Source organism: Chelonia mydas, chromosome 20, assembly GCF_015237465.2.
Source record: "Chelonia mydas isolate rCheMyd1 chromosome 20, rCheMyd1.pri.v2, whole genome shotgun sequence".
NCBI classification, from domain to species: Eukaryota; Metazoa; Chordata; order Testudines; family Cheloniidae; genus Chelonia; species Chelonia mydas.
In genome coordinates this window covers 5,605,803-5,627,982 of record NC_051260.2, presented here as the reverse complement: position 1 = coordinate 5,627,982, position 22,180 = coordinate 5,605,803, and the positions used below count along the sequence as shown (strand labels likewise).

The 22,180-nt window shown below is 57.9% G+C and overlaps 1 protein-coding gene across 7 annotated transcripts in view; it reads right to left on the bottom strand.

Annotated features, from left to right (window-relative positions):
• The window catches only part of SPRYD3 (SPRY domain containing 3), a 49,755-nt gene that overhangs the window by 11,308 nt on the left and 16,267 nt on the right, over window positions 1–22,180 (bottom strand). For 2 of the 7 annotated variants that reach the window (XM_043532645.1, XM_043532644.1), the window contains exons 7-12: window positions 14,822–14,971; window positions 11,823–11,880; window positions 6,113–6,245; window positions 5,340–5,459; window positions 4,632–4,792; window positions 667–3,422 (exon numbers count right to left, since the gene is read on the bottom strand). In XM_043532645.1, coding sequence (XP_043388580.1) covers window positions 3,169–3,422; window positions 4,632–4,792; window positions 5,340–5,459; window positions 6,113–6,245; window positions 11,823–11,880; window positions 14,822–14,971 — 876 coding nt within the window. In that variant the 3' untranslated portion in view covers window positions 667–3,168. Of the gene's footprint in view, window positions 1–666; window positions 3,423–4,631; window positions 4,793–5,339; window positions 5,460–6,112; window positions 6,246–11,822; window positions 11,881–14,821; window positions 14,972–22,180 lie in introns of those variants that run through there. The other 5 variants (XM_043532647.1, XM_037883841.2, XM_043532646.1 and 2 more) reach the window with 4 other exon arrangements.

Below are 22,180 nucleotides of genomic sequence, written 5' to 3'. Positions count from 1 at the left end.
GATAGATGCTTTCAACTACCTGAAAGGGGGTTCTAAAGAGGATGGATCTAGACTATTCTCAGTGGTAGCGGATGACAGGACAAGGAGCGATGGTCTCAAGTTGCAGTGGGGTTGGTTTAGGTTGGATATTAGGAAAAACTTTTTCACTAGGAGGGTGGTGAAACACTGGAATGCGTTACCTAGGGAGGTGGTGGAATCTCCTTCCTTAGAAGTTTTTAAGGTCAGGCTTGACAAAGCCCTGGCTGGGATGATTTAGTTGGGGATTGGTCCTGCTTTGAGCAGGGGGTTGGATTAGATGACCTCCCGAGGTCCCTTCCAACCCTGATATTCTATGATTCCCCACCCAGCTCACCAAAAGATGGACCAAATCTAGCATCAAGGCTCCATTCAGCTGTAACTCAACCCACTTTAAGGGTTATACAAACCAAAGCGAATACACCTTTCTTTAACAAGTAACCAAATCACACAAGGAGAAGCTGATTCAAATTGATGGTTTACACTAAGGCTTGGTTATTTAAATCAGGATTTAAACCGCTGATTTAAATCGATCCGCCCCTGATCCTCAACCCGCCATCCCACAGCCCAGCTGCCTGCCACGGGTCCCTGCTGCCCACGGGGCCAGCCACAGGGCGGCACCAACCAGGACAAAAGATGCCAGGAGCCGGATACAGATAAATATGGAAACTCCATCTTTATTGAGTATGTATAAAGATCTCAGTATGTACAGACGTGTAAGTCGGAGGGTGGAGAGCGCAGACTGGGGGTGGGGATTGGGGGGGATCTCAACCTGGCTGGGTCAAAACACTTGATTCCCCGTAGGTGCAAAGTCCGGGTTTCTCAGCCAGCAGCAGCCTCAGCACTGGTGAGATCCCCATCTCGGGCGGGGGGGAGGGAGGATGGGCTCCATGCAGATGGGACCCGGGCAGGGTCCCAGCCCAGGGGATCACGCCCTCCCAGCTGAAGCCTAGCAGGGGAGAGTCTCACAACTGGAGCCCTCCCCAGGCTCACTGATTTCCCACTAGCAGCTAAGGGCTGTGTCCAGACCTGGGCTGGGGGGATACACAAAAGGGGGAGGGGGCTGATTTTTACATTCACAAGATCTGATAACAATTAAGCAAAGAAAGAGCAGCATAAGCCCCAGTGGCACCTGGTCCACAGCCAGCCCCCCAGCCATCACAGACATGACCCCGTAGGCCCAGGGAGCTTTCGGCATCACAGGGCTGGGGCAGCCCAGGCAGGGGTGGGAGCGGGGTGGGGGGTGAGACCCTTCCAGCGACTCAGCTCTCATTAGCTAGCAGCCACCTGGGCGCAGTTGGCAGCCCTGGCCCCAGGTGTCCCAAGAGAGCCGTAGAGAGGAGTGAAGGAACCTGCCCCAACGTTAACTCTGCCAACGAGCCCTCGCGTGCCCCCTGAATTCATTCTCTGCCCCCCATCAGAGCATCCCCCTCACTCCCTGCAGCCCCGCCAGCCTGGGCTGAGACACTAGGCTGCCCAAGCCCTGGCTGCATTAGCCCCCACTTCCCTTGGAGGGCACAGGCGGGTTCCATCGCCATCCTTTGCCCCCGCATTGGCAGCAGGGCAGGCACCAGCACTTGGGGGGGAGGGGAGGGTATGTGTAAGCTCTGGGGCAGGTGCTGCAATCCCCAGCATTGGAAATAGGCCTCCCCGCCGTGACCCCCCACATGCCACCCCACATGAGGACCACGTCCTCCAGCCCAGCAAGGGGGACCCCCGCCACAGGCTAGGGAGCTACCCCTCAAAGGAGGATGAGGGCGGGGGTGGGAGGGGGAGCCACGGGCAGACTCGGAACTGGGGGGGGGGCGGCCCTGACCCGGTCCACATGGACTCTGGGAAGTGGAAGGCTGAATTGGCCCGCAGGGAACAGTGGATGGAGCAGCGAGGGCTGGGCTGCCCCGAGCCTGGCTACAAGCCCAACCTGGGGGGATGCTGACACCAGGCTAGGGGGGAGCAAGAATGTCCAAGCTTGCGGGGGGGGGAGGGGGGGGCTGCTTAATGGGGGAAGCCCCAGTTACCTTGAAGACACCCACCCATCTGCCCTGCCCCTTACAGACCTCCTGGTGATCCCTAGGATGGGAGATGGGCTGGGGTCTAGGGGGCTCCAGGGTCAGGGGGCTGGGTGTGGGGCAGCTGAGATCACCCCCCGCAGGGCCGGGGTTTGCTGACTGTGGCCCCCCACAAAGGGGCTCTGGGCTGCGGCACTGCCCCTCAAGGCCCAGCCCCAGCCTGACGCTACATCAGGGCTCACAGCAGCCAGTGTTCGCTCCCCCTGACGCCCCCAGCCCCTGACCTCAGAGGGCAGAACGAGACACCGGTCAGGGACAAAACCCTAGCCTGCCCCCCGGCCTGTGCCCTGCCCCCTGGGAGCCTGGCTGATGGCCTGGGGACTTGGCACCATGGGTCAGGCCATCCCAGCCCCCCGAGGGATGGCATGACACTGTAATAAGGCAACCAGTATGGGCATGAGGGGCGGAGGGTTGGCCATCGCCGGCTACAGAGAGGGACAGAGAAGGAAGCCCAGGACACCGGTTCTTTAGCAAGTGGGGCAAGGCTCGGGCACCGCAGGACAGCAGGGAGAGGCTTCGAGGCAGCCCAGACCCCCATCTGCGTGGTGCCTGATTCCTCACCAACACCAGGGCAGGCCGAGCTGGGGCAGGCAGGAGGCCACAGTGCTGTAAAACCATCCGTGGTAACGGGAGAGGCCCCAGTGGGCAGAGATCTCACGCATGCTCAGGTGATAGCCAGAGCCCAAGCCGGGTGCCCAGCTACCGGGATCCCTGCAACAGAGCAGCAGCCAGACAGGAAATTAAAGCAAAGAGGAATCTCGCCAGCTGGGGGGAAGGGCCAGCCCCACACAGGGGGGTGGGAATTGGGCCTCAGGCGGCTCCTGTCTCCGCACGTCACACACCACACTGAGACGGACAGGCTGGGCCCAAGGCTTGGCAAGTTGCTACAAACAGGAGATTGCCCTGTGCTCTGCCTGGCACTGGACAGAGCTGGGGGGGCAGCACCAGGCACATCCAGAGCTTCCGGAGCTCTCTCCAGCCACCCAACGTCCCACCTGCAGACTGCCGGGCACCAGGGCCCAGCGGGGCACTCGCGGAACCAGCTGGGATAATACTTCGGCCACCAGCGACAAAGCACTGCCCCCTACAGGCAGAGGCTCAAAGCGCGAGGGATTGAAGTGATGGAGAATGTCCCCAGGGTGCCCCATGGGGAGGGTGCTGACCCCGAGAGCGGGGCAGAGGATGGGATATGCCCCCTGGCTCCTAGCCGCTGAGCGGGTGGAGGTCCACCTTGACTTTCTCCCCACTGCTCAGCATGCCAATGGTGGGGAAGAAGCCGCCGACCGGCACCACCGCGTCCTTCTTGCCAATGATCTTCCCGTTGCGTGTGAAGAATACCTGGGGGGACAGGACGGTGCCGCGGGCTGTTAACCCCTTCACTGCCACAATATGGCCCCTTCCCTCCCAGCCCAGGGCCCCACTCAGCTCCCCCCAGCCCCGGCCAAACTCAGTACAGCCACAGCATCCGGGTCCACGCTGGGAGATGCCCAGTCAAGGGCCACAGCAGCTCCTTGTTGGGAGTAACCCAATCTGCAATGACCGCAAGTGCCCCCAGCTTTGCCCACAGAGATGCTTCCCAGCATGCACCACGGCTAGATGTGTACACTCTTTAGCCCGGGCCTCTGTTAAACCCAGATGCCACAAGCCCCCGGGCTCCCCCAGGCCTGTTGTTGTAGCCACCCCGTCCTATGGGCTCAGGAGCCGTAAAGCCAGAGGAGAACAAGCCAAGGGTGCAGGCCAGCCAGCCAGGAGGACTCCAGTACAGCCAATCCCAGCCCCAGCCAGCAGGCCGCAGAGCCAGGCGTTGGAGTGGGGTTAGTCCGCAGTTCTCCGGCACCGCTAAGAAAGCCAGTTCCTTGCAGCACCACTTGGAGGAGGGGAACATTGCTGGCATCAGCCACTAGGGGGCGCCTCAGGCCAGGGAAATCCAACCAGCTCGTACCCAGGCCTGGGCCAAGGTCACAGTGGAGCAGGGGGGAGAACAGGCCGGTCGGCCCCTGGGTTAGGGGCTGCAGTTTCTTGGGGGCTGGGCACTGCCCAGTCAGCTCCAATTGATTCAAGCTCGTTGCACAGGGTGGCAGCACCATGAGCTGTGCCAATGTGTGTCCCTGGGGCGGGGTCCCAGGACCCCAGACAGAGCCACCCCGTCACTCCCGGCATGGCCTCCGGCTCCTACCAGCATGGATGCAAAGGAGAAAAACCCCCATGGGGCAAAGCAGCCCCATGACACATCCCCAGTGCCCTGGAACCACCCCTCGGCACACCCCCCACGCCCCCGAATCACCCTGGAAAACTCCCCCTCCCCCGAGTCATCCCCCAGGCGTGTCCCCCACCATGCCCCAGCCCCTGGTGCATTCCCCCTCCTGACCCACATTGGTCCCATGGCACATCCCCCAACCATGCCCCCGGCCTGTCCCCCCAGCCCCACATTCCTCCCTTGAGCCACCCCGCCCAGCGCATCCCCCACCCCAGTCCCACCCCCTCCCCAAGCCGTCCCAGCCCCACGGTACAGCTCCCAGCCAGGTGCCAGCGAAGCCCAGCTCTTACCACCACTTTCTTCCCTTCGTGCTCCTGCTCCATCTCCTCCCCGTCCTCTTCCTCCTCCTCCTCTTCCTCCTCCTCCACCTCCTGGTGCAGGTACATGACATTCCGCACGCCCCGCAGCTTGGGCTTCAGGTCCATGGTGTCGCAGCTGTCGTCGCTGTCGCCTGGGGTGGTGGGGAAAGCCGGGTCACCCCGGGGCTGGGTTGTACCCCACGCAGGGAGCACCCGCTGGGGTCTCTGCAACAGGCTGGGCCCTTCGACTCACGTAGCAGCGGCTCCAGGATTAAACCCCACTAAGGACCCCCCCACCCAGATTCATTCCCCCCGACAGGCTCCCCAGGAGCTGCTATCACATGTCCTCCGCTCAGCCCCGTCCAGCCACCGCAGAGAAGGCACTGCCTAGCACCCATCAGCACTGCCTAGCACCCAGGGTGCCCCGCGACCACCAGCCCCTGCCCTCACCAGGCCTGAGCCCGGGGGGCGAAGCAACTCGGCCAGGTCAGCAGCACAGCCAGAAACGCCATCCCGGCTTCCTGCCTCTAGCCACTAGACCATGCTGCCTTGCTCCAGATCCCCCCTGCTTTTCCGAGTCTTGTTTCACCACCGGGGGCAAAGCTGGGGGACTGGCTGCAGCCCTCAGCACTACACTCATTGCTACAGGACTGGATCTCAGGTCCCCGGGGGCCAGCCACGCCTCCCCCGGCCACACACCTTCGCTGTCGAGGATGTAATCCCGCGGGAACATGATCCCGCAGCCCATAATGTCGCCCTTGTAGCACCGGGGCCCGAAGGGGTCGCCCACGCCGCTCCCGTGGAAGATCTTCCCATCGTCTGGAAGGAAGATGCAGAGGAGAGGCTGTTAAGCATGGCAGACCTGGCAGGGCGGCCCGGGAAGGGGAGCGATGCCCAGGCACGTGGCCACTCTTTGGGGAGATTTCCAGCCTGGCAGCACCATCGGTCTACACCAACCAACATGGTCTCTGCCCGCGGGGCAGGTGGGTCAGAATGCTACGTCCGCCAGTGGGAGATGGCACGAGACACCTGGGCCACACAGCTGCACTGGCGCCATGGGACTCGGGCCAGGATAGGAGAGAGCACGGGCCGAGCCTGGGGGAGAGGTGGACCCCGCTCAGAGTGCAGCTCTCTGCCCCCCTCTAATGGCTGGGCCACGTGGAGGTTTGTGAGCAGGCTTGCCGAGAGGAATCCTAGCTCATCCGGCTTTTGGGGGCAGAGGTTCCGGGTCAGCCCCCACTTAGGGGCTACTGGGGGAAGACGATCTAGGTTAACAGCTGCTCTTGGAGGATGGGGTACAGGAATAAGGGACAGGGGGCAGGTGATTGTCCAGGGAATCTAGGCCTTTTGCTCATGGAGGAGAGGACAGACCTAGAGATGCAGGGTTCCCGCTGCAATGCTCCACAGCTGGACCCGCACCAGTTGCCAGCTATGAGTGATCCCAGCATGGGTGCATGAGGGGCTGCGCTTACCTGGCGCTTTGCCCTTGCCCACCGAGGTTGTTTGCTTGTACTCTTCCTCCCCAGCAGCTGGGGGGATGGGCGTATTCGGGGGGATGGGCTGCACGCACACCCCTGTCCCCCCGGTCTCTACCAGTGTCTGCTCCTGTGCAGAGATTGTGAATTGCAGAGCGAGCGCCCATGTTACCGCAGACCAGGGAGAGCGATCGCTCAGAGGGCACGGTGCCAGCACCCCAGGCCTCACCCTGCCCTATCTCGGCTCCCTTGCCAGCCCCAACCTGCCCACCTCCTCAGCCCCCACAGCTGGCTGTACTATCAGCTGCCCCCCGAGCCATGGACCGGACCCAGGGGGCTGACCACACGCCCAGCGGCGCCAGACCCTCCTCTTAGCCCTGAGAGACCCCAGCGCCCAGCCGGCCGTGACCTGCACCCGGGAGTGCTGCAAGAAAGCTGATGCACCGGGCTGAGCTCCGGGCTGGGGCCACACGCTGAACGGGCTCTCGTGTACCAGAGAGCAGACGGTGCCGGGGGAGAGAAGCCGAGCGTGGGAGCCCACGTGAAAGGAGCCAGGGGGGCCCGGCTGTGCCTCCCGCACCATGCAGCTGGTTCGTGGACCAACGAGCCACGAGGCACGTGGGCCAGGCAGAAGGCGGAGGCCTGGCGGGGGGCGGGGGGGGTTGTTTCGGCAAACAAGGGAGATGCACCCAGCAAAGGGGCGGTAAATATTTCTCCCCGTTGCCAGGGAAACCGAAGCTGGGAATAATACTGTGTAAACATTCCTGTGTGTCGAGAGCGAGCGCGCCTTGTAGGGGATCCCCTGGCTCCTGCCACAGGCGGGGGTGGGCACCAGGGCCCATGCAGGATAACCGGAGGGAAACAGACCCCTGGAGGCTGGGGGGAGCAGGGCTTAACCCAGCCCCCTCTCATGCCACATGGAAAGGAGCCCAGGAGAACCCCATCCCCTGCACCAAGTCGCTGGAGATTTTCCAACCTCCCAATCATCTCAGGGCACCAGCAGGGTGCAGCGAGGGGGCCATGGCCCGCTGCTGCCCCCCTTGCCGAGGGAAGACCCCCCAGTAGATCTCGGCCCCATGCCCTCTGCAGCCAGTTCGGTAGCTGCCCAGCTCTCCAATCCTGGCTCCTTCCACCTACCCACAGGGTCCCATACACCCGCTCCTCAGTACCCCCCCCCACCTGTACCCCCCTTTCAGCCTTGGAGCTAGGCTGGAATCTTTTCTTCCTTGCCCCCTCCCCTCCAGCATCACAGACCTCCCATGCCAGGGAGCTCCGTGCCCCCCATTGCTGAGCTGGGGCCAGAGCAACCTCAACTGATGTGTTCTACCCATGCCCGCACCCAGGTCTGGGTGAGGGAGGTCGTGAGCTCGACCCTCGCCCAGCACGATGGGGCCCCGATGGTGACTGGCCCTTGGGCACTGGCATCAGAACCATGCTGCGAGCATGGGGAGCGTCCCTCGGTCTAACCCCGGAGAGACGAAGGCCAGCAGCTGCACTGGACGGCCGGGGGGGGGGGGGGCGGGGGGGGCGGGGTGCAGGAGATGTAGGAGCTCTCGGCCCCGGCTGGACTCCGCGTTCCACTCACTCCCAAAAGTCCTAGTTTGGAAGGAGACTGGCTCCTTGATGGTTAGTTTTTCTATTAGCCCCAAGTGAGAGCAAGGCCCCATTGGGCCAGGCAGCTCCTCTGCCCCAAAGAGCTTCCAGGCGAAACAGAAAGAATGGAGGAGAAACTGAGGCACAGCCAGGAGAAGGGGCTTCTCCCGGTTCACCGAGCAGGTCGAGGCAGAGCCCGGACTAGAACCCAGGTCTGCTGTTTCCCAGCACCCTAGACTGGGCTGCAACCTCAGTCAGCTATTTGAGCCCAGGCACCCAGCCATCAGGCTCGCCAAACCCAACTCAGACTGCGCTGGGGCTGCCAGCCAGGCAGCTGAGCTCCAGCTACGAGGCAAGATCCAAAATGGGGGTGGGGGAGGCCAGGCTGGAGCCACGAGCGACTGGCTGGGGCTGCCGGGGAAAGGACAATGTGGCCAAAGGAATCTGGGAAACCTGGACACAAGTGGGTCACAGCAGCTGCCTCTGCCCCCCCATGCACCCGCCTGCACACCATGCTCAACTGTTTGAGAGCTGGCCTGGCACTGAGGCATCTGGGCACTCCCCAGGCACCCAGCTGCAATGCTCACCATGGGCAGCAATGTTCAGCCGCCCTCGGCTAGCCAGCCCACCCGGGGGGAGAGAAAGACGATGGGCAAGGAAGGAGAAAGGCCTCCGCAAAGACCCACCGGCCCAAGAGAGCGAGCCGGGCACTGCAGGCCGAAGATCTCTGCTTGTGACCGAGCCACGGGGCGGCTGGCCTCCACCAAGGCCTCCCGCACTCCTCACAGATGCCTTCAGCTCACACCAGCCACAGCCCTGGCAGAGATGGGGAGGGGAGCGTCCGAGATAGCTCCGTGCCATGAGGAGGGTGATGAGAGCCGGAGCCGGACACTCAGAGGCAGCAAAACAAAAGAGATTGCCCTCGATTCGCCAGCCAGCCACAAACCAGGGAGCTGGCGGGAGCCAGGGACAGAGGGAGAGGGCCACACAATGAACAGAAGCCCATGAGGGAGTTTAGGGCCTGGTTACTGCCCCTCACTTCTTCAGACTCTCCCCCGCTACCCACGTGGGACCTCCTCCACTCGCCCGCAGCACGAGCGGATAAGAGATGCTCTTGCCCGTCTGCATCGCTACCTCCCAGCCTGGGCTCTGCTGCCCGGACATTCCCCCGCTGCAGGACTGATTGAGCGGCTTTGTTGTGGTTCCATGGAGCGCCCGTGTCTGCCAGAGGTTATGGCAGCTCAGAGCAGCAGCTGGCACTGCAAAGGCTGGGTAACACGAAGGGAAAAAAGGTGGGAGGAGAATTTTTCCAGGAAGAGGAGGAGGAGGAAGGTGAAGTGGCCAGCGAAGGGAAGTGGGAGGCAGCAGATCGAATACTTGGATGGGAATTTGAATGTTCCCCTGGCGCCGAGCACTGGAAAGAAACCACCAGGAACCAAAAGCGTTTACAGCTTTTCCTTCAGAGAGACAAGTCAGACAGAGAAAATAAAATCCTTAATCAGGCAGAAAGGGAGCGCGGCCCAGAAGGTCGGACTGCCCATGGAGGGAAGGGAGGGAATGCGGAGCGGGAGTGGGGACAGCTCCCAACAACTTCAATCCCGAGGGAGAGGCCCCAAGGCTCCCAGCCCTGCTGTCTTGGAGCCAGAGGACCCGGTAGGATTACGGTGACCAGGCCTCGATCGTCCATCGAGGGTTGAGACTGCATCAACTGCCTCTGCCACTAAGAGCCAAGACTCAAGGGCTGACCTAGGCCAGGGAAAGCAAGAGGTCAGGCTGCCACCAAGGCACCCGCAGACAAACCCCGATCACCACTAGATGGTGGCAATGGGGCTCCTGAACCGGGGGTTGGGAGCCCATAACTGGGTGACTCAAGCAGAGATGTTGAAAGCACCCAGGCACTGTTGGTTGTAAAAATCCTGCCCTCAGCAGCTTCTGGCCTTGTGTGTAGAACCCTAGACGGGACTCTCAAGAGACCTGGGTTCTATTCCCAGTTCTGCCGCTGGATGACCTTGGGAAATCCACTTCCCCGCCCCGTGCCTCAGTTTCCCCATCTGTCATACAGGGATAAGGCTACTGCCCTCCTCTGTAAAATGCTTGGAGCTCTGCTGCTGGACTAGCAACATCACCTAAATCTTTTCAACACCCTTCCCGAAAGCACGGCTGAGCCTGGGTAGCAGCAGATGCAGGTGGCGCTCCAAAGCCATCCCCCGAGCCAAGCAGCCACCTGGCTCTAAGCACTGTGGCTCTGATCTGCCAAGTGGCTCCTTGGAGATCTGCTTGTGCGGTTACACACACTTGGCCTGATGCCCCGCTGGTGTCGCACAACTGACTTCGGAGCAGCTATGCCGCTTTACATCCAGAGATCAAGCCGAGGGGCCCCTAGAGAGAGGTTCAGCACGGACACTTACAGCCCTGTGTTGGGTAACACAGGCCAGAATGATCAGAGCAGGAGCTGGTCTTTGCAGCGAGCACCTCCAAAAGCTCTAGGCAGCCACAGAGGCAGCAGGTCACAGGAACAAGTCCCCAGGACCGACCCTGCACTCAGCAGCTGTTCAGCTCCCAGCTGGTGGAACGTGCTGGCCGGGAGCAGCCACAGTGGGACAGCTGGCTCAACATGCTCGTAGCTAATTCTCAGCTGATGGGGATCAGCCGAAAGCCAGCATTACAGTCCAAGGCAGGGGAGAGAACCCCACTCTTCAGCTAGCCAGACTGCCAGCTCCTTCTGGCCCAGTGGAGCAGACACGGCGCCAACAGGGAAACCCCAGGTCTCGCTGTACTCGTCAATTTTAAGGTCAGAAGGAACCACGGTGATCATTTATTCTGACCTCCTGCACATCGCAGGCCACAGAACCTCATCTGACCCTCTAAGGAAAGGCAGCTGGAGGCTCCAGGGAGTCCGACCTCCAGATCCCTGGTCGATTGCTCTGCCTAAGAGCCTGGTGCCAAGCACCCGCTAGTCCCCTGGGCTTTCACAGAGAGCAACACAAGAGCCAGCCTCGGTTCATTCTTATCATGAGCCCTGGGAGGGGGAACGTGTCCACACCCAGGCCCGCAGCCCTCAGTGCTTGAGCCCAGCTTCCATACAGGGGCTGGGTGAGAACCACTCTTCGAGAGCAGAGTCAGTAGTGGGGATGTTACTGTAACCCACCCTTCTACCGGGTGACTGTTCCCGCTGGCTGGATCACACACAAGAAGAGGAGACTCTACGGTCTGTTAGCTCAGGTAGGAGAGGCTCACGATTTGAGACCAAGAGTCCCAGGTTCAACCCCTGCTATAGACAACGCACAGAGGGCTGCTGCATGTTCGGGTACTTAGCAAATTAATAACGGCTCGCTGTTCTTCCTGGGGTGCAGATTAATGTGGGCTAAATTCAAAGCAGGCAGAAACAAGCATCAAAGACCCAGAGGAGCGTGCGGCAGCAGAAAGGGGACAGGCCAGCTTTGACGTAAGAAGATTGGAAGGCAACAGCCAGATGAACTAAGCCACTAGTGGAAATAACTCATCCCCCATCCCTGCTGGAGTGCAGTGGGTCTGACCGGATCCAGCCCACAGCGCGAGAGGACTCAGAGCTAAGAGAACCACCACCATCCAACGCAAGCCGGAGATGGGCAGATATGGCAGCAGTAACCAGCGGGGCTGTAAGCAAGTGGAGCTACCTGCGACCTGAACATTAACCAGCTTTCCCGGCTGATAAACTTGGGACCAAACACCGGGCCTCACTCTGGTGGGCTGCCAACTCCCTGGACTTCTCCACTCATGATCCAGACCCCACAGCTGAGAGGCTGCCCCGAGAGCAGAATGAAAGCCGGACCCTCTGACATTAAAGACATTTTCAAAAGCTTCTGCAAATGTTCAGCGCACATGGGGCATTTATGCACTTAACTCCCTTAGCTGCTTTTTGAAAACTCCCCCACTAAAAACTTGGTGTCCAGTGTTGGGAGATTGACACTTCCCCCGTCCCCCAAGTTGTGTGCACTGCACTGACTGCCAGTGGCTGCCCCTGGGTGATGCTGCTGCATTCGGGGAGTGCATGGTTAAACTGGGAAGGGACAGCTTCCTTTGGGTTCTGGCCAGAGACTTAGATTCCTCCCCATTCCAGTCCTGCCTCGCTCACCTGCATGGTAGGCCACAGATCCTCTGCTCCAGCCGGGATGGCGGTTTTTCGGGTAGTCCTAGGGCAGAGAGAGGAGGGAGGGTGGGTCTCATGACTTCACCCGTTATCACCTAGAGTCCCAGCAGCGGGAATTGCTAAAATATTTCCCTATAAAATGTGAGTTTGCCTTTGGCCTTGGGCTGAGATGGAAAATCCAGCTGTAAAAGCGCAGCAGACACATCCCCCACCCCCCCCAGCCACATCCCTGGCGCCACGGCATGCCCCCTCCCGCCATCCCCGATCGAGGCTGTGACTCGCTTGGCTTCAGGAAGGGGAGGGGAACCAGGCCCTGTGCAAACAGAGCGCTTGGCCCATGAGAGAGTTAATTGGGAGGCCGTGGCATGGCCTGCCTCAGGTGCATGACTCACCGGCAGGTAAATCCCTTGGGATTAGACGGCTGCAGCTCAATGAATGAGGATGCACTGCACCGAGACCAATCCCAAACCACCGGGGATGAGGGAAGCCTGCCCGAAGGCTGCCAAGGCTAACAGCAGGCCAGCCAGCACCAGCATGAGTCAAGGGTGACTCAGAGCTACCTGCTCCCCAGAGCTTTCTGGCGCCTGTTTGAAAGATGCTCCTGGGACCTACGCAGTAACTTGCTCCACCGCGGCCCAGCCCAGTGCAGAGCGTGCATTGGCTAGCGCCGCAGCGGGAACGCTACGGGGCTGGGGACCCAGGACAGGGATGGGCCTGTTGCATCAATCAGAGGGGTTGTGGTGCTGCCAGTCCTGACAATATCACCTGGACATCAGACAGGAAGGATGGTCCAGTGGTCAGGACGCAAACCTGGGACTTAGTCAAGTGGCTGCCTCTTGGACAAGTCACCCAGGCATGTCTACACTGCACACTGAACCTGGGTTCTGAAGCCCCCCTTCTGTCCACACACAAATCAGTCTGACTCAGGGCGCTAAGCCCTCAGGACCTGGCTCCTAGAACCCTGCTAGGAGGGTGGACTCGGCTCCAAGCCATGTCTTTTAGCAGTGAGGGATGCTTGCCAAGCTGCATACCTGAGTCAGAAGGTCCGTGCAGCACAGCACAGATACATTAGCATGGCTGAGACCCGGGTCCAGCAGCTGCAAACCCAGGTTCACAACGCAGTGCGGACACTCAAGAAATCCCAACTCCACAAGCCCTGGTCCCAGAGATCCAGGTTTAGGGAACAGTTTAAACGGACTCAGTCTCTCTGTGCTTGTTCCCCATCTGTACAATGGGGTTAGGGTTAGGGGCGTGTGGGGTTAAATACATGGAAGGTCGTGACGTGACGACAATATGGTGACAGGGACCAAACCAGTACAAGGGGTAAATGGAATTTAGGGTTTCCAGCTGACAATGCTGTGATCCAGCGTGGCTTGTCACACTTAAGCTGGCCTGCCCCCAAGAGACCGCTGGACACAAGCGCCCATTTCCATTTATTTGCCGCATTTCAGCTCCAGCAAAAGCACGCAAGGAACAGCGGGATTAAACGGGGTCGCTTCTGGCTCCTTCCCAGCCCAGGTTCCAGGGGCACTTCCTGCCTGGTGTGGGCCATTCACGCGGGCATGTTGTTGCCCTGTTAACGATTTTGAGTCCTCTCTTCTGAGAGGAGGGGCAGCTTCCTTTGGGGTCTGGCCACGGACAGGTTGCCCGCTTCATTCCAGAACGCAACCCGCCAACCAACTCATGTGAAAACTACAAACAGTGTGGTCTTTCCTCAGCGCTTACCTCTTATCAACTCATCTTAATCACCAATCATCATCCCTAGCTCTTATCCCAAAGCGCTTTTCAAAGAGGTATCATTGTCCCCACATTACAGATGGAGAAACTGAGGCATGGAGGGGGGAGGGGAAGTACTTTGCAAGCCAGTGGCAGACCTGGGAACAGAAAACACCTTCTCTCTTAGGGAAGAAAGCACCTAAGAGGGTCTGTGTTGGTCTCATTCATTAGGCCAGGCCTGCTCTTAGATGTTTGAGCGGCAGAGTTATTGCCATCAAGGTAGGTTTTTGCCAATGCGGTGATGCAGGTGAAAGCCTAGTGTAGAGAGTTATCCCAGTATAAAACTGCTTATGCGGGTATCGCTTATTTCGCTTCTCCAAACCGGAATAAGTCAGGGGGCAAAGCCGACACAGTTAACACGGCAAAACCTAAGTGCAGAACCGGCTTTACATGGTCTCCGCAGAGAATGTCATCAGAGGTGCCCGTTGCAATGCAGACACTCCCTCACTAGGAACTGAACTGAGAGCCCACCCCTCATTTCATGTAGTGCCCGCAGAGCAATTTCCAATCACTCACTGTCCCAGATTAGGGCTGTCCTGGCAGCCTCACTCGTAGGTTGTCATCAGACAAAGCACAGCTGGGTAACAAGCAGACCCCTGTAGACAGTAGCTGACTTGGCAAGAGAAGGGAACCTGGCAACGTGGGTACAGCCAACCCCAGGGCCAGCTCTCACACAGAGACTGGACCTGGCAAGCCCGCTGTGCCATGAGGAATGCTAGCAGCAGCAGGGGAGGGGAATGTGCTGCATCACCCGGGAGACGAACATGAGCGCATGAATCCAGACCACATGTCAGGACAAACACAGAAACAGATGGCAGGAAAGGGGCATGGGGTGGTTTGCATTCTCGAGGGGGAGGCAGCGCAGCCTACAGGATGGCTCCTACGCCACAATCAGGTGAGACCTCACAAAGAGAAATGAGCCTGGCTAGATCATTCACCTGCTGGGGGGGAGAGGGGTGCCTGGGAAGGGGCTTTTAATAAATAGGCACAATAATAAAACATGCAGCTTGTGTAATGATCGGGGCACCTAGTGGAAGCTGAACAGGGTTAGGCTGGGTCATCCCACGGATGGGAGATCTCTTCAGAACAACCTGGTCTCCGAAGCCCCACCTCAAACCACTCTTGCTATCAGCAGGCTCGTGGACAGACACACATCAGACGGATGTGTGGGACCCATCCAGAAGGCACTTTCCCCGCAGTGGCTTTACCTTCCGGGCCAGGCCTAGCGCGATATAGCACTTCTCCCCGGGGTCTACGATCTCCACCTCAAAGTAGTGGCTCCTGGTGCTCAAGGGGTGCCTTGCCTGGGCCAGCCCAACGTCGATGATGCTCTTCCCCTTGCCCACGTACTCCAGGAGCTGCAGAGAACAGGAGATCGGAGTCAACCTCTGAGAGCAGACGCGGCACCGGAGACCCACAAGGCAGGGACTCCTATGGCAGCAGTTCTCATCTTTCCCATGCCAACACATTCCCAGCTCCTCACCCAGGATCCCACTCCCAGATAACCAGGACACCCTCCCCTCTCTTAGCAATACAGGAAAGACGGGGTGAATCCCCACCCCCACAGGCACCTGTTCACAAGTCATAGGTAGCAAACCCCTGACCTGCAGAATGATCGATTGTTTGCCCTGGAAAGGTCCCCTGCATGGCCACAGAGCAGGCCCTGCTCCTGTCTGCACTGCACAAGTGACCCGGGGGAGCCTGGGCTGCAGGTTCCATCTGTCCCCAGCCTGGGAGTGTTTCGTAGCCCAGCGGGGAGCGAAGGAGAATGCCACTCAGCTCTCCGGCCCAGTTTAAATCATGGCACTTCAAGGTGAAGTGAATGGCTTATGGAACAGCCTGTATGGAAGGAGACCAGCTGGGTCTCTGCAGCCCTATGGGTGGGATCACTCAGACTGGCTTAGTTATATAGTGATCTAGCTCCGCCCAGTGGGAGGGACTTATGCCCCCAACACTGGGGACGGGGAGGGGGGCTCAGACAGATTTCAGAACTGAAGGTTGGTAAGTTTCAACAGAAGAGGGAAAGGAAGTAACAGAAGCCAGCCAACCTGCTCGCCTGGCCAAGGGTCACATAAAAGAGCATGTCAGGCCTTGTCCCCCTTGGGATACAGAGAAGCATCTTCTAGGAAGCAGAATGAGACCACTCAGTCCTTTCAAACAAGCCAGGGACAACCCTGCGACGACAGCTGTTCTAGGCTACCCCCTACCTCCCACCAGATCACCCAGAACATCCCATAGCCAACTCCTCAAGAGAGCCAGCCATCCCCGAAAAGCCCTGGGGTTGGGGAGGAAAGGGGAGTCATTAGAAGAAACAGCTTCTGTTGGAGAGAAAAACTAGATTGTGTCCCAGTAGTACAGACTGAGTTAAACTGATCTCGCTTGGGATCTGGCTAACTTTGGGAGGGTGGGGAGGAGAGAGAAGAAAGCTGCATTTTCTGTCCCAGTTGCTCTGGGGATCCAGAGGGAATTGCAAAATCTGGGTTTTTCAGGAGGAGAAGGGGATGTTTACAAGGCCGGGAGCTTTGCAGATTCATGAGGCAAGCCCTGTGTCACGAGGTTTTCTTTGGACAGCGCCCGACATTCCAATTGTTGCTTCACAGACATCAGCTTTTGTTTCCTGCCTCCAGCAAGCCGGGCCCTTGTCCCACCTAACGCAGCTGCGTGGAAAAATATCCCTTCAGGGATCATAAACGAGACAACCTCACACCCTCCTTTGCTCCCCAGGGCTGCCTGGGCTCATCTCTTAGGAAGAGAGTCTTATTTACACTCACAAGATCAGAGTCGCAAGAGCCGACACACCACGTCAAAGGCCTGGCAATCAAGAAAACAACACACGAACTGGCTGACAGCTGGAGCTGACAGATTAGTTTGTACCAGGCCCAAAGCATCTTGTCCATTTTAGCTCCCCCACCCCGCATCTCGGAGCCCGGCTGCATGTTGAACCAATATTTGCTGGCTCCTGCCAAGCCATGGAAAGGGTCAGTGGTTTACATTTTTCCACTCAGTCGCTGCATTGCCACGGGATTCTGAGAACTGCTCATCCATTTAAGCACCAAAATAAAATCAGCACGAGGCTCTGGAAGACGAAGTCAGCTCGGGTCACTCCTTGACAAGGAACAACACTGGAAAGAGACTGTAAATGTTCCCCTGCTGGAAGAAAGCAAGCTTAGAAGAGAAGGATACTTACGTAGGATCACGTAAAAGAGCATGTCAGCTCCGTCGATTAGAACAGCAGATAACGTACGTGGCTGCACATTATGCGTGCATGTGGCGTCCAGACAGGGCTGGGGCCAATGACAGCACCAGACCAGGAGCTAGTCCTACAGGCTGATGGGAAGGAGCCTGCACACCATTACATGAAGAGGGCAAGTTTCCTGGGCACAGCAACTGCTCTAAAACACTGGGGGAGATGCAGAATGGCCAGGGGTTTGTGGGGCCACCCAGCTGTGCAGAGCCAGGAGCTTGCTCAGAGCCAGGGACATTTTTTTCCATGCTCTAATAGATCTACTGTAGGTACAAACATGGCGCCCATAACCGCAGCTTCTGGGCATATCACACTTGTCAATGTATTTAACCTCCTAACCCTGCTGCGAGGCGGGGCAGTTTTCTCCAATAGCCATGAACTGAGGCACAGAGACACTAAGTGACTTGCCCTCAGGTCACACAGGAAGTGTGTGGCAACGCCAGGAATTGAACCTGGGTGTCCCAATCCCCAGGCTACAGCCCTCACCCCTGCACAACCCTCCCTCAGCTAGCTCTGCTGCAATATACAACCAGAGCATGTGCTCCAGGCCAGAGCACGGCATTCAAAGTGGAGCACATGCTGAGAAGAGCCACTAGGTTGACCAGGGGAACGGAGCTGATCTCACAAGAGGAGACAGGAGGGGCTTGGCTTGCTCAGCCAGACAAAGGCTGAGGGGGATCCGATTGCTCTAGGTAAATTACACCAGGAAGGGGGAAGAACTTGAGGAGCCAAAGGACAACGCTGGCACAAGAACAAATCTGAATAAACTGGCCAGGGAGCAGCTGAGGCTCGAGAAGAGGAGGGGGTTTGCAGCCTCAGTAGGAAGGGTTGGGGGCAAGTGCCCTACGGCATCTGAAGATGGAACCTGATCCATTTCTGGCCAGGATGATGTGATGGGGCTCCCACAAAACCGGGCATAACCTCAGCGACCATTCCAGTCCTATGGCTCCACTCTTTGTGCAGGACAGCTGGCATCTTACAGAGCAACTCCAAAGCCCTCGAGGCGGAGGGCCTCAAGGCATCTGGGGGGAACCTTGGCTCCCCTGAAATCAATGACGGAACCGCCTTTCGGTGAGGGAAGGGCAGTGGGGGAAGATTTCCTCATGTGGTTTTCAATTCCCATCCCCTGGAAGCTTCTCCAGACCTAATCCAAGCTGGATTTGGGGGGGCAACATATCCAGGGGCTTCCCAGGTAGGGGGCACAGTCTGAGACCCTTTGGTGGCTCCTTCTCCCCACCCCATTCCCTAAAACCTGGGGAGGGAAATGGGCTCCGGGGATGCTCACAACACAAAAACCACCAGCACAACCTGCCCCATAGGCTAGCAGCCATGGAGCCCATGGGTTGTAGGATCCTGACCTCTGACCTCTCACCCCTTGCTGCTGCCCTGAATCTGTGGGAAGATACCTTCAGACCCCAGTGCTGGCACCCCAGAGTTGGGTGACCGCTTTCTAGGAGCAGGCTTGGCACCCACCAGCCGGGCCCCCTGGCCCCGGAGACCTTCCCAGATGGGAAGCTTCCCACCAGCAGCTCACGCCCCTCGGCTGCAACTTGCCCCAGCAAAGGTGCTGGCATGCACGCTCCTCCTGGAGACCGGAGGGGGGCATTGTTTACCCAGTGCCATGGCAGCGCTCACAGCAGTGGCAGTGATTCACAAAATACCTTAATCCCCTTTTAATTAGCTGCTTTAAAACTAGTAAGGCATCATCTGAATAACAGACTGAGTAGCGGCTACCAGCCTACGCCCCCCAGCCCCGCCCTGTGCCATCCAACATCAACAGGGACTCCTCCCAGCCCTACACAATCCCTCCCCGCCCCCGCGCTCCAGCTCAAAGTGCACCCCCCAGCACGCTCCGGCCTCCCTCGTGCCCCATTCCATAGCCATACACCCATACAACAGTGCGTTTGCCTCGCCCCCAGTGGAGCTGGGAACGCTCTCTGTGCTAAGAGACAACGACAGCCGCATCCATAAGGGTTGCGCTGTGTCTTCCGCGGCGTTCAGAAGCAATCACAGCTCAGAGAGTGAGCGACAGGACCCTCAATAGCTCGGTCGCTGCTGGAGCTCAAAGAGATGATCACACACAGACGCTTCAGGCCTTAAAGAGCTATAATTTGGAAGCCTCCCAGTGCAGAGCACAATGGAGTGGCACCTAAGCTGCGATGGGCAAGCGCAGCTCCTCTCTGGTTTGACGGGGGCGGCGCTGAGCCAGGAAAAAGGAACCGCAAGGATCGAGGACAAGTCTGAGAAGGCCCCCCCACCCCTCCGAGGAACAAGGCACAAAGCTGGAGAGTGGCTCAGGCAGCCCGCTGAGTGCGTAGGCAGATTGAATACAGTGCCCCTCTGGAAAGACAGTCCCATGCTGGCTGGTCACCTAGGCATGAGTTCTCAACTGGGGGGGGGCAGGACCTGGTGTGAGGGGGGGGCACACGCCACCTGGCCTTTCTCATATTGCTGAATGGCATCTTGACTTGATGGATGAAGGTTCCAGGGGGTCCCTGTATGGACAAACCTAAGAATCCTCTGCCACGGGCAGGGAGGGAATCAGCCCATAATCTCAGCAGGGCTTCTCAAGGGGGCATTTGTGCCACCCTTGCCAGCTTCCCTTCAAATGATGCTTCCTAGCAGGCAGCTGGGTTTGGAAAAAGAAAGAGGCCCGTGTAATTCCCCAGGACGGGGAGCGTGTGCGGGGAGATGGCCCGAGGCGATTGTGGCGCAGATGACGAAAATTCCAAGACAACCAACTTTTCGGAACAGACAGACACATGATAAAACTGCCCTCTACCTCCCCCTCCCAGAAAGCCGGAGCACCCAAACCCAAACCAGGCCTTTCATCAAGGGCCGTCAGTAATAAGATTGTCCGAGAGAAGAATGTGAATTATGTGCATTATCATTTCCTGACAGTCTGGAGCTAAAACGGAAAAGCCCTGGCTAGAGATTCAAAGGACTGGGGGAGGGGAAATTTAGCACGGGCAAAGTTATTCAGCACTAAGGGTGGCAAGATGGAGAGGAACAGTCTGGAATCTCCCCTTCTAGGCTGGCCCAAGGGCGGAGGCGGTTTTCACCAATTGTTCTTTCCTGGTGGGGAAGAGGGATAGCTCAGTGGTTTGAGCATTGGCCTGCTAAACTCAGGGTTGTGAGTTCAATCCTTGAGGGGGCCATTTAGGGATTGGTCCTGCTTTGACCAGGGGCTGGACTAGATGACCTCCTGAGGCGCAGTAGGCAGAGCACAGGAAATTTGAAAATCATATCCCAGGCCTTCAAGCGATTGCGATTCGGAGGCCCCTACCCCACCCCAGTGTGACACCCTCTTAGAGGGGCCTAATTCTCAGAAAGTCCCGAGCACTTGTGTTCTGGAAACCAGGCCCTTTGATCGGCAGTCCAGACATTCAAAAAAATCACTAGTCGCTTTCAAAGACATCAGCTCTGCTACTGCCTTGCTGGGTGGCATGGGGCAAGTCCTCACCCCCTACCCTGCTCTGTGCCTCAGTTTCCCCATCTATTACATGACAATAACACCAACCCTCCTTTATAAACAGCTGAACTATCAGGCCCTTAAGCACCTAAATCTAGGCCCTGTCCCCACAGTGTCTGAGCACCTCACAATCCTTAGTGTATTTATCTGCCCAACCCTGCTATTATCCCCATTTCACATGGGGAAACTGAGTCACAAGAGAGGTTAAGAATGGATTTTGTTGTCAAAGGCTTAAATGGCAGCACCCCCCTAAATGACTTGCCCAAAGTCACAGTCAAAGTGGGGAACTGAACGGTCTCTCAAGCCCCAGGCTAGCACCTTAACCACTAGGCCATCCCTCCCCTACAGGCCACTTAGTCTCCCTGTTGAAAATCTTGGCCGTACTCTCCATCGCAGCGTCAAGCTGCAGCACAGAATGCGCAGCCTCGACTTTGGATTCTAATGAAGCACTGCTGAGACCAGCATCGCAACACTGGCCACAGTTCTAGGGTCCACATTTTAAAAAGGGGGTTTCAAAATTGGAGCAGGAGCCACAAAAGTGAGCTAAGAGCTAGAAAAAAAGCCTGACGGTGAATTCAATTGGTTTAGTTGATTGAAAAAAAGACCGAGAGGAGATTTGATTACTGGGAATTGGGCTAGGAAGGGGGGCTGATTACACACACTCCTGGCCGGAGATGCTCGGACTACCCCAAACGCCGCCTCTCGCCTCCCTTCCCCGCTGCTTGGGGATGGTTACTCACCCCCGCCCACTGATCGGCAGCACTGCTCTGCATCCCACCTCAGCCCTCGGCAGTGATGCCTTCCAGGCAGCGAGGTGCCTGTACTTGCACCTGGGAGCCTGGGCTGGTTCTAGGCATGCTGGATGGACACCTAACACCGGATCTGTAACACAGGTGCAGCCGAATTAACATGGGCCCCTACTGCACTACAAACTCTCAGCCAATTCGCTGCCCGCCGTCCCCCCCGGCATCTCCCTCGGAGCCCCTGCCCACCGACTAGGCACAGAGTGGGTTTTCCCTCGAGGGGCCGGAGCCTGCTGACACTCGCTACTTGGCATAGCTAGCTCTGTGAAGGCAACATGTACTCGCAGCAGTCGACGCAACAAGAAAAAACAAAAAAATAAGGTTCAGATCCAGCATCGCCAGCCCCAAACATCCAAAAACTCTGAGTCAGGCTCCAAAAATTGTGAGATTATTTTTAAGCCAATCACGAGGTTTAAAAAATCGCTTGTGATCCTTTTTATTGGCTTTCCAGTTTCTGAACATTTGGGATCATGTTTTCTAGCTTTTCTCCACAGGCACAAGAGCTAGAAACTTTCAGTAATTAAAAAAAACAACAAGCTGAGGATTCTGTCACTTGACTCCAGGAGATGGTGCTTTAAGGAATAAAGAGACACCAAGCAGCGAGAGAGTCATGAGAGAAATCACAGCAGCGGGCAACACCGCAGACCCATGGCTATTTCCCGCCGATATTGACAACCTTCCTAGCTCCCTTGGCCTTTGTTGCACTGGTATCTGCCACCCCGCAATTTCAGTGGGGCAGCTAATTTAGCAAACTCTTCCCAGCTGCTAAATAAAAGGCTGAATGCCAGCAGCTACACGACACCCCAGCCTCATCCCAACGCCACAGAGGTCTGCTCCAGCCCAGGAGGGTAATTGGATTCGCATGCACAGAAGCTAGTTCCCCAGGACAGGGAGCGCGAGACCATCTCAAACCCTTTGCTGAAGTCACTCCAGCCAATGAAAATAAAAAGCCCTCAAGTTTGCCTGGCATAACGTTTCCTCCATGAACTACTGCTGCCTATTTCTCATTGTTGCCTCAGCCCCCGGGTGCAGGGAAATCCTCACGATC